This window comes from Astyanax mexicanus, chromosome 1 (assembly GCF_023375975.1).
Source record: "Astyanax mexicanus isolate ESR-SI-001 chromosome 1, AstMex3_surface, whole genome shotgun sequence".
Classification (NCBI taxonomy): domain Eukaryota; kingdom Metazoa; phylum Chordata; class Actinopteri; order Characiformes; family Acestrorhamphidae; genus Astyanax; species Astyanax mexicanus.
Genome location: NC_064408.1, coordinates 130,095,224 through 130,107,526, shown reverse-complemented (window position 1 = coordinate 130,107,526; position 12,303 = coordinate 130,095,224). Strand labels below are relative to the sequence as shown.

At 34.7% G+C, this 12,303-nt stretch overlaps 1 protein-coding gene across 1 annotated transcript in view; it reads left to right on the top strand.

The window, feature by feature from the left end:
• The first annotated feature begins 490 nt into the window (after positions 1–490).
• Positions 491–12,303, top strand: part of LOC111188583 (uncharacterized) — a 29,321-nt gene continuing 17,508 nt past the window's right edge. The window contains exons 1-6 of the mRNA XM_049479405.1: positions 491–563; positions 1,724–2,006; positions 2,902–2,970; positions 7,809–7,885; positions 9,533–9,824; positions 10,676–10,827. Of these exons, the coding sequence (XP_049335362.1) occupies positions 491–563; positions 1,724–2,006; positions 2,902–2,970; positions 7,809–7,885; positions 9,533–9,824; positions 10,676–10,827 (946 nt within the window). The remainder of the gene's footprint in view (positions 564–1,723; positions 2,007–2,901; positions 2,971–7,808; positions 7,886–9,532; positions 9,825–10,675; positions 10,828–12,303) is intronic.

Sequence of the window (12,303 nt, the reverse complement as noted above, 5' to 3'; positions counted from 1 at the left end):
TTACACAGTGTTATAAATCTGCTTTATAAATTCTCCTATACTGAATAACTTTACTATAATCAATACAGATGAAGTTAATAAAGGATAATTAAATGCATTATGAATAGAGGTGTGAGACTATGGGAGGCAACATGACTTGATATAAAGCTCCATAGACCAGACAGACAGACAGGTAGATAAACATAGTTTCACAGAGAAGTCAGACAGACAGTCAGACAGACATATATATAGACATAGTTTCACAAAGAAGTCAGACAGACAGACATAAACATAGTTTAACAGAGAAGACAGACAGACAGACATAAACATAGTTTCACAGAGGAGTCAGACAGACAGACAGATAGACAGAGTTTCACAAAAAAAGTCAGACAGACAGACAGACAGACAGATAAATAAACATAGTTTCACAAAAAAAGTCAGACAGACAAATAGATAAACCTAGTTTCACAGAGGAGTCAGACAGACAGACAGATATACAGAGTTTAGAAAAATGGATGGACGCAACTTTTACCTGCTTGGGATCGTTGCAGTGACTGGTTTCATTGATGCAACTGACGCCCAAGGTAAACAGCACAAACATACACTGAATATTATATTATATTTTATTATATTATATTTTATTAGATGAAACATGTAAATGCTAAAATTTACTAGGGATGGGCTGAACGTTCAGAACTTTAAATTATTCAGGGAAAAAAAACTGAAGTATTTTCAGTGTACTTGGTTTTTAAATAACAAAATTAACAGACAGACAGACAAACAGACAGACAGATTGATATATAGATAGGCAGGCAGACAGACAAAAAGAAAGACAGATATGCAGACAGACAGACATACATACAGACGGACGGATAGATGGACAGACGGACGGACAGGCATGCAGACAGACAGACAGATAAATAGGCAGATAGATAGATAGATAGATAGATAGATAGATAGATAGATAGATACATAGATACATAGATAGATACATAGATAGATAGATAGATAGATACATAGATAGATGGACAGACAGACAGACACATTTAATATGGTTAGTTGAATTCTGTCGTGATTTGATCAGCCGTGGTTTTATGTTCTTTGGATACAATCCGGGTTAGCACCCGAACATCCCTTTCAGACAGCTTCCTCTTACAGCGTCCACAGTTAATCCTGTTGGATGTGGTTGGTTCTTCTTGGTGGTATGCTGACATTTCCCTGGATACCGTGGCTCTTGATGCATCACAAAGACTTGCTGTCTTGGTCACAGATGCTCCAGCAAGACGTGCACCAACAATTTGTCCTCTTTTGAACTCTGGTATGTCTCCCATAATGTTGTGTATTGCAATATTTAGAGCAGAACTGTGCTCTTACCCTGCTAATTGAACCTTCACACTCTGCTCTTACTGGTGTAATGTGCAATTAATGAAGATTGAACACCAGGCTGCTCCAATTTAGCCATGAAACCTAAAATCCCACACTAAAATGATGACAGATGTTTCAGTTTCATTGTCCAACCCCTGTATGTCCAAATAAAGGACATCTTAAATACATTATAAAATAAGCAGTCCAAATTATATAAAAAAAAAATATAGAAAGAATAAGGGAATTCTCCCACAATGAAGAAATCATCGATATATGGTTATTCATTGGAAGGACTCTTTTATTGTATAGATTCCAAAATTTTATGTTATCCTGCTGATGGATTTTCCTGTTTTCTCTTTTCTTTTTTGTTGTTGTTCAGAAGAAAATGTTGCACTGAAAGGATTCGCTTCCCAATCCAGCAATTTTGACGATGGCTATGCGATCAAAGCCATCGATGGAAACCGAGATGGAAACTACTTCTGCGGTTCCTGCACTCACACTAAATCCGACCTCAGTCCCTGGTGGAAGCTGGACCTTCAGAAAACTCACAAGGTGTCGTCCATCACCATCACCAACCGGCAGGACGCTGTTCCCGAGAGACTGAACGGAGCTGAGATCCGAATCGGAGACAATCCGGCTCACAGCGGCATTCAGAACCCCAGGTAAACTGTATTCAGTACGTTTAGTTTCGGTTTCACTCTGCAGTTTATGGAAAATATTTATACATGCAAACATTTCACCTCTGATTGCACTGTGCACTGTGACACCAGGAGGCAGCGAGACGAACAACAGTTAGAAACTTTTTTAAAATAAAGACATTTTTATACTAATAACAGTCTTTGCAATGTTATATGTTACTTTACAACATGTGTAATAATGCCCTGCTAAGTGCAGTTCAGCCACTGATCTAGTCTTAGAGTCTCTGTAAAACACCAAATCCACCGGCTCCTTGTTTATATCTTCTTGTTTATTTCTAGTTCCCTGTTATTTTCAGTTGTTTTCTCCTTGCCCTGTTTAGTTTATTAATTCTTGTCTAGTTTAGTTATTCCCTGTCTAGTTTAGATTCATGTTGGTTTCCTTATGTATATATATCCCTGCCTTGTTTAGTTTTGTATTTATTTAGTCCCTCGTTTGTTTCTTTGTTAATTTATTATTTATCGAGTTTAGTTCCTTGTTGTTATTCCCTGTTTGTTTATTATTATCTCTAGTTTGTTTATGTTTATATTATCTTTGTTACGTGTTTACTTGTTTCTTTGTCTATCTTTGTTATTTATTTAATAAATTATTTATTCGTTTCGCCCTTACCTGCACTTGCGTCCGCTTTCCTCGTCTCCCTGCCTGGATCACCCTCCGTGACAGGTAGTCCAGGTCCAGAAACTCAGAGAAACCTGCTGTATTTCACAAACAACAAGAAAAAGAAGATTTTAGCGGAAGGACACCTTTAAACCTTTATACTTGATTTAGCTGCCAAGACCATTTTCACCACATAAAAACTACAATATACTTTAATATTATGTAATATTTTACTCTCTCTCTTTGTGTTTCCTGTATCTGTAGGTGTGGTGTGATTTCCTCCATCGGTAAAAACCCCTCCGTGACCTTCCAGTGTAACGGGATGAAGGGGAGGTACGTCACCATCGTGAATTCATGGAGGAAGGAGTTTCTGATGCTGTGTGAGGTGGAGGACATTCTTGATTTTATAACTCTGTGATTCTGTGCTGTGATTGCATTTTAATGCAGTTTAAATTAAATGTGAACCCATTTTTGGCCTGTTCACACCTGTTGTTTTTTAGGTAGATAGAATCACTTCCGCTGGAGGTTAGAAGCCTTTCCAGTTTTCTCTGGATGGAGTCCTCAGTTCAAATCTTAGTTTAGCTTGTGGAGGGTGGGCGGTGTGGTATCTCCATTATTATATCGCACATGTTCTGGCAGGGTGGTGCCGAGGTTAATATGGGCGGGGCTTTGCTGATGTTCAGCCTTCAATATTAACCCAGCTCCACACAACCGACTTTCAACGTTGAAATGTGGTTGAAATATGATTAGGTAATGCATGCTGTTGTTTCAACGTTGAGACAACATTAAATCAACATTTAATGTTTAATGGTTAAACCCCAAAGATAATATGAGGGTTAAGCACCATCCAGATCAGGGGTAAAAAAGAAAATTGTGTTTTAGACTTGTAGCTCTCCAGCCCAGAGGATTGTTGAACCCAATTGCAGAACAGTTGATCTCAAAGCAGGTAAACCCAAGTAGAAATAAATAAATAAACACACCGCTCCTCACGGGGGATCCAACCCGTGTCGTCAGGGTCGCGCTCCAATACACTACCGCTGCCCCGGCTAGTGAATTGGGACATGACCGGGAAAAAACGCCCTTATAAGTAGATAGAGAGCCCAAGAACAGGCGGAAAAACGAGACACAGGGGAGGGATGTAAACAAAAGCTCTCCAGTGAAGTTTTTAATTATTTTATTTGTTTCATTATCGTTTATTATAGTTTATTATAAACAACCTCACGGACCAGATAATAATTCCTATTGCCGACCCCTAAACTAGATAATAAAATAAAACAAATAATAAAATTTTGATCACAGGACCAAAGAAACAACCCAAAGACACTCAAAATCCCCAAATCTTATCATCGTAAAATTTTTACTGTATGTATTTCCAAACAGTGCATATCCGAACCTAGACCTCACTCACAGAATCAATACATGAATTCAGCAATTTTGCAATCAAGAAAAGAAAAAAATATATATGTTACGATTTTAAAAAATCATTTTTTTTTAAATTTTCCAAAAATTTCAAATTCACATAATTCAAAAAGACCAACGTTTTTAACACTCAACTAGAATTTCATGCTTCATGGACCAATAGAAATGCTTCAAAAGGACTTGGGATAAAATAATTTTACACTGACATCTATTAAAGTATTTTTATTATGTACGTTTAGATCCCTCACAGAAATAATGACATCCTTAATAAATATAAGTCACGCGAAAATGAACAAATGATTAAAAGTATGAAATGTTGATTATACAGTGGTCAATAAGAGGTGATTAATAAAATAATAGTAAATCAGTAATAAATCTGCTTTGCACAAAACTGTGTGATCTGGGTTCATTATTTTTTATTATAAACGGTAAAATCATTGTATTTGATATGAAAAGATTACTGTGTTTTGTTCATGTAGTTTTTCAGATCAATTGCATGGTCTAAAGTGCCAGTCAAAAGTTTGGGCACACCTTTTTCATTTTTATTTTTTTTCTACATAGTAAATGAATAGAGAAGTGATTATGAAGATTATGAAGGAACTCATAATGAATCATGTAGTAACTTAAAAACAGTGTTAAACAAACCAGAATACTCTGTGAAGAAGCTTTTAGATGCTCTTATCTTTTTGATTTCGATATCTCTTATATTTAGATGCTTGTGGTTTCTGGGTCTGGTAACTCTGATGAACTCCTGTACAACTGGTCCTGATGAGTGCCAGTTCCATTTTCATAATGTTTTTGATTGTCTTTTTTTTGCAACTGCACTTGAGGATACTTTCAAAGTTCTTGAAATTCTTCCTTTTTGAGTGATTGACCTTCATTTTTTTCTTAAAGTCATTTTTTCTTTACTTGGTTGAGTAGTTGTTGCTTCTCATAACCTGGATTCGAACATTACTCAAATAGAGCTATTCATATAAAGCCTGAATTCTAGTTGATTGAGAAAATGGTGTTCAAAACTGATCATCTGAACAAGAGGAGATACTTTGAAGAAAGTAAAATATAAAACGTATAAAATATAACTCCATACATCTTTCATAATAGTTTGAATGAGTTTAGTATTAATATACAATACAGAACATTTTAATATAATGAAAAAACAATAAAATAAACAATTAATACATCAGATAAAACATCAGAAAAAAACATCACAGAACATTTTGTGACATCACAGAACATTCCATGACGTCACAGAACATTCCATGACATTACAGAGCATTACTTGACATCACAGAACATTCCGTTATCCTGATGAGAGCCAGTTTCATCATCATAAAGTTTTTGATGGATTGGAACATTACTGAAATATTCACTATTCACTGTATACCTGTAACTCTACCTCTTCACTACTTTACTTTAACTGATGCTCTCAAACACTTTATTAAGAGACAAGAAATTCAAGTAATTAACTCTTGATGAGTTCAGCACAGCTGTTAACTGAAAGACTGAATTCCAGGAGACTCTACATCATAAAGCTGACTGAGAAAATCCAGCAGAGATGTTCAAACCTGATCATCTAAACAAGAGGAGATACTTTGAATAATGTAAAATATTTTAAACAACATTTCTGATATAGTGTAGCTGTAAATGGACGCTCTTGTCTCTGCTCTTGTCAGTGTCTCGATATTTTTCTCCATATAGTACTGTGGAAAATCTTACGAAGAAACATTGTTTTACCTTGAATATATTGACAAGTATCTCACAATCATGATTACTTATCTTGGTATCTAAAATTACATAATCATCTGTGAAACCTTGTATTTTATATGTATTAACCAATACTCACACCATATTTGATCATTTTATTACTCACAGTATATCTTACACACATTTATATAGAAGACTAACCATTAACCACCATATATTCCTCACGTACATAGTGAAACATTGTTTTGTATGAGCATGTGACTAACACAGGCCTTAGTCTGACAAACTAACCCACATGATACATAAGGGGGTTTACTAACGTATAGACCTATTGTATGGCGGACGAATCACGCGCCACTGACACCTCACTGAAACCCATTGTGTGATTGCATGTTTTTCTCACTAACAGCTACAAATCATCAGATTTCTGCATGGTTATGCATTCTGCATGACCTGATTTAATACAAGGAGGCTTTTGGGCAAACAGTGCAGTCTTTCTCTCTCTGTGCGCGTAAAGTCCTTCACCTGTCAAATTAAGGAGGACATGCGCACAGGGAGTGCAACACTGTCTAATTACTGAACAAATGCCGGACTGTCTGGCTGCACACACTCAAGGCCAACACTAGCGAATCTTGAGCACTAACACGTAACACCATGCATGCTGACATAAGATGATTTTAGCAACGCCTCATCGGCCGATTTCACGTCATTTTTGGTATATACATGGAGTCAGATCATTAGGGGGGTCAGAGCGTATGCTGGACGGTGAAGAACCGTACTTGTATGTTCTCCTGGATCCAGTACTTTGTAATAAATACTTGGCTTGCTTTCAACTTCACTCCACCTGTCTTGACCCACCTTTCATTTTCATTTCTACAACAGTACAAACATAAAAGGGGACCGACTCCACACTGATGACTATGGGTTTAGAATGGGATGTCATTTAAAAAATACGCTACTTTTTTTGGAATCTATATGTGTCTCAATACAAATTAATATTTTGTCCATATAGTGCAGCTAATCCGAGACAGTTTTACTGTTTTACTGAGTTAATATTGACACTGCTGTTTTATTGCTGTTTAGTCTTCAGACCAGAAGTTTTTACCAAAATAAATACATACAGTCCAGTTCAGTGTTAAACTCTTGAACTCATGTTAGAGCAGATGTTCAGCGCTATTATTATATATTATACATTGTGTACTTTTGGTGGTGCCTAATTCAGAATACACACAGATTAAGCCCTCACCCATCAGCACACACACATTACAGCAGCGTTTTATAACTATATCCTATTTTCTCATCATAAATATCCCCCGTTTTCACTGTTTAAAATGATATATAAAGCTCTGTGATCTTCAGACGAGGCTCTTCAGTGGAAGTGATCACGTCTCCCAGAGCTTCTGCAGCTCCACTGAGAAAAAAGGTGAGTCTCAGAATTATTCATATATATATTAATATTTTATCATTAATATAATGCAGTTTTTGAGTCGCAGCATAGTTGCAACATAATGTTTTTTTGCCATGTCTGTAGTGCTGCAGGGCTAAGTTGAATAGTTTATTTATATTAATAAATAATACAATTTACACTAAATAAAGTTTAGTTTTTTGTAAGGCCATTTGGGCTACCCACAATTCTGCCACTAGACTTATTAATAAGATTTTGTTTAATAAATTAAATTGCTGTTATTTTAAGACACTTTCAATATTTTATGCCATTGATATAATAAAGAAATATAATATAATATATAATATATATAATATTGTTTGCACATTTATTTTAAAGAACGGTGAGCTGTAATTATTTGAAATATTGAATTATTGGAATTGGAGAATAAAAATGCTTAAACATTCTTAATAATAAACCATATATAATACAAAACCAGAGTCACTAAAATTATAATATATTATAAAATAAATTATAATTTTCTAGCTAAATTAACTCGATGGGCAATATCAATGTCAGCTAAACTGTTTGAGATTATGTCCAAATATTAAATGATAATATTTCTTACATTAACATTGTGTATATATTTTTATATATTTTTTAGAAAAATGTATCGTCAGATATTGTACCTGTTTGGATTCATTACAGTGACTGGTTTCACTGAAGCCACTCCCATAAAAGGTAAATATACATCAATAAAAATACTCTACATAATGCACAATACTAACACTTACAGTACAGCAGTGTGTTTTAAGAAGATATATTCCCCCCCCCCTGCAGATTTCTTTAGTTTTTGCATAGCAAAAATAAATGAAGTAAAGTTTACTAAAAGAAAGGATTGATTCAGTAAAAATAAATGAAGTAAAGTTTACTAAAAGAAAGGATTGATTCAGTAAAATAAATGAAGTAAAGTTTACTAAAAGAAAGGATTGATTCAGTAAAAATAAATGAAGTAAAGTTCACTAAAAGAAAGGATTGATTCAGTAAAAATAAATGAAGTAAAGTTTACTAAAAGAAAGGATTGATTCAGTAAAAATAAATGAAGTAAAGTTTACTAAAAGAAAGGATTGATTCAGTAAAAATAAATGAAGTAAAGTTTACTAAAAGAAAGGATTGATTCAGTAAAAATAAATGAAGTAAAGTTATTAAAAGAAAGGATTGATTCAGTAAAAATAAATGAAGTAAAGTTACTAAAAGAAAGGATTGATTCAGTAAAAATAAATTAATTAAAGTTTACTAAAAGAAAGGATTGATTCAGTAAAAATAAATGAAGTAAAGTTACTAAAAGAAAGGATTGATTCAGTAAAAATAAATTAATTAAAGTTTACTAAAAGAAAGGATTGATTCAGTAAAAATAAATGAAGTAAAGTTTACTAAAAGAAAGGATTGATTCAGTAAAAATAAATGAAGTAAAGTTTACTAAAAGAAAGGATTGATTCAGTAAAAATAAATGAAGTAAAGTTTACTAAAAGAAAGGATTGATTCAGTAAAAATAAATGAAGTAAAGTTTACTAAAAGAAAGGATTGATTCAGTAAAAATAAATGAAGTAAAGTTTACTAAAAGAAAGGATTGATTCAGTAAAAATAAATGAAGTAAAGTTTACTAAAAGAAAGGATTGATTCAGTAAAATAAATGAAGTAAAGTTTACTAAAAGAAAGGATTGATTCAGTAAAAATAAATGAAGTAAAGTTTACTAAAAGAAAGGATTGATTCAGTAAAAATAAATGAAGTAAAGTTTACTAAAAGAAAGGATTGATTCAGTAAAAATAAATGAAGTAAAGTTACTAAAAGAAAGGATTGATTCAGTAAAAATAAATTAATTAAAGTTTACTAAAAGAAAGGATTGATTCAGTAAAAATAAATGAAGTAAAGTTTACTAAAAGAAAGGATTGATTCAGTAAAATTAAATGAAGTAAAGTTTACTAAAAGAAAGGATTGATTCAGTAAAATTAAATGAAGTAAAGTTTACTAAAAGAAAGGATTGATTCAGTAAAAATAAATGAAGTAAAGTTTACTAAAAGAAAGGATTGATTCAGTAAAAATAAATGAAGTAAAGTTTACTAAAAGAAAGGATTGACTGAAGTTCAGTTCACTTATTTACTCTATGTAACTTTTAAGTCTTGAAACCGAGTTGAAGTTAAGTTAACCGAGTTAAGTTGAAGTTATTCAATTTACTTAAATAAAGCAAATGCAGAAGGTTGCAAAACTTTTTTTAAGGAAGTTTTACGCATCATTTTTTTCAGTGTGCTGCTGCATTTTGGGGGGTGTTTTCTTTCTGAACTTCACTTTTTAACCCTTTTATAAGTTTCCTGTTGTTTGGTGTTCAGGAGAAACTGTGGCTCAACTTAAAGGAATCGTTTCCCAGTCCAGCTATCCAGAGAACGCGTACAAAGCCATCGATGGAAATCGAGATGGAAACTACTTCGGTACTACGACCTACGGTTCCTGTACTCACACTGCAACCGAGCAGAACCCCTGGTGGAGGCTGGACCTGCAGGACGAGTACAAAATATACTCCATCACCATCACCAACCGAGGAGACTGCTGTTCAGAGAGGATCAACGGAGCCGAGATACGCATCGGAAACTCTCTAATCAATGAGGGAAACGATAACCCACGGTAATTTGTTTGCTGTGTTCCTACATGGATTGTAGCTACAAACTGCAAACGGCTTTTCTTACGTCTTTCTTTTAACTTTGGCAAAGGCCAGATTTGTGGAGAGCAGGACTTATAGTTGTCCTGTGGACAGATTCTCCTGATCCACCTGATCTGTGGATCTCTGCAGCTCCTCCAGAGTGACCATGGTCCTCCTGGCTGCTTCTCTAACAGCTTTTACAGCTTAAAAAACATAATGTAACCAGGTCTAATCAACAAATATACAATAGAATGATTAATACGATTAATACCTATCTGTAGAAATTTTGTAAATACAGACCTTTCTCTTAATTAAAATAAATTACATATGTTTACAGCTTAAATCCACTTCATTTTTTAAACAATACGTTATGAAATGACCACGGTTTAAAGTCTTACTAAAGAAGAAAATCATTATGCAACCAAATGAAACCACTGGGTCTTTATTTCCCTTTATTAAGGCTTGTGTTGAGATGCCTGTTCAGAAATATCCTGCATCTGGTTAGTTTGCACAGGAGTTGCAAGCCCTTATGCCTTTTCTTTTTTTTAGTTATTGGGACAAAAAACGAGCTTAAAAACTATCCATTAAAGTCATGCGTTAAGACGATAAACCTCTTACTGATGCAGGAGGACTGTCTGTGTGACACATAATTATATACTGTTATTATTGTTAAACATTATCACTTATTATTAATGTATGTTTGATCTCATGTTTAAGGAAATCCCACACAAACACTCATTGTCTTATGCACTTGTGCAAGCCACTGTTGCACTGTATATGAATGAAAAACAGGCATTGCACTGATCATTTCGTTTCATTTTCATTGTCTTTTCAGGGTTGCGGTGATTTCTTCCATCCCTGCTGGAAAATACCAAAAGTTTCCTTTTAAAGATATAATGTATGGACGTTACGTCAACGTCATCATACCGGGAAAGAATCGGATCCTGACTCTCTGTGAGGTTCAAGTGATAGGATCCCGACGTTCAGGTGAGGGTTACATGATATAATACTGATTTAATACGTTATGTTGTTAAGTAGTAACAAGATTTTGGGATATTTTCTCTCAATTATGTTCATGTTGGGCGCACCTCTCACCCCTACCATGAAACTTCGGTACCTGTCACCCCTACCATGAATCTATCTTTTGTTGCCTCGGATTCTGAGCTGTAATCTGGCTAATCGTCCACTGCTGTTTCTCAACGGTTCCCAAGGTTGCGCTCCGTGGTTTCTCTACCCGATGCACTGTAAACCCATACGTTGTTTGAACTCAAATGATTTAAGTCTGTTTTACATAATATTGGGTATTTTTAAACAACACTCAACTATTTTGAGTTAGTTGAACATTTGTGAGCACATATACTGTACTATTCAAACTGAGATCTTTGAGTTGAACCAACTTATAATAATAACTGAGTTTAGTCTGTTTTGTCATTAACAGCTTCTTTTCAATTGGCTTCTGTCACAATCTATTTGCATACTGGACGTGTCCAACAGTTTCTGACTAACTAACACTCACCATCAGTGTGTAGTGATTCCCCCCTGGGCTACCTTACAAATAAATCAACTTCCCCTTTAGTTGTAATAATGTTTTAATTTATGCTAACTCAAGTTTTTATTCCCCATTAGTTAAAGAAATTGAGTAAACCGGCTGCCTTAGAAAAGTTAGGTAAACTCAACTTATCTGGTCTTACGGTATAACAAAAATAAAAAAGTTAAATCAACTTCCCCTTTAGTTGTAATAACTTGATGTTTTAAGTTATGCTAACTTAAGTTTTCACTACCCATTACTTTTTTTTACATAATTTTTTAAGGCAACCTGTTTACTCAAATTTCTTAAGTAAATTCAACTTATCCGGAATTACAGTGTGCCAGTTTGGTGCTTTCTGGCATGGTTGCTCCCATGTAGCCTGGACGCAGCTGCCATTTCCAACTCCTCCATGGTTCTCAGCTTCGCCAAATTTGTGCTTACGTTCTCCAAGTTCCAAGACGTCCTGTGCGTTGCCTTTCCTGCCTGCAATCAGGAACTGAATGATTATCTGTGTGTCAGTTTAGACCTGGCTGTGTGCTACGGGGGTTCAGGATTTTACGAGTATTCTGGTCTCTTCTCCACACAGGTTCCACCACTTTTATTCAATCTCCTTTTCAACCTTCGATCTACACACCACTGTCTCTGTGAGGTTCTATCCTGGACCTTGCTCAATTTGCGGCATTCCCTAACTTCCTCACCTTCTCCAGCTCCCATTTTTCCATCTGTTCGTCCACCCTCAACTTCTTCCATAAACTCTTCCTTGGCTCACCTCATCCTTTTTCCAGTCATCACCAAATCATATACTTACTGAAAGGCTTTAAATGAGGAGAACCATCTCACCAATATCAGCCTTTAACCCTCACTTCTCTGTTAGTGTTAAATCAATGATTTAACACTAACAGTGTTGATTTAACACTAACAGTGTTGATTTAACA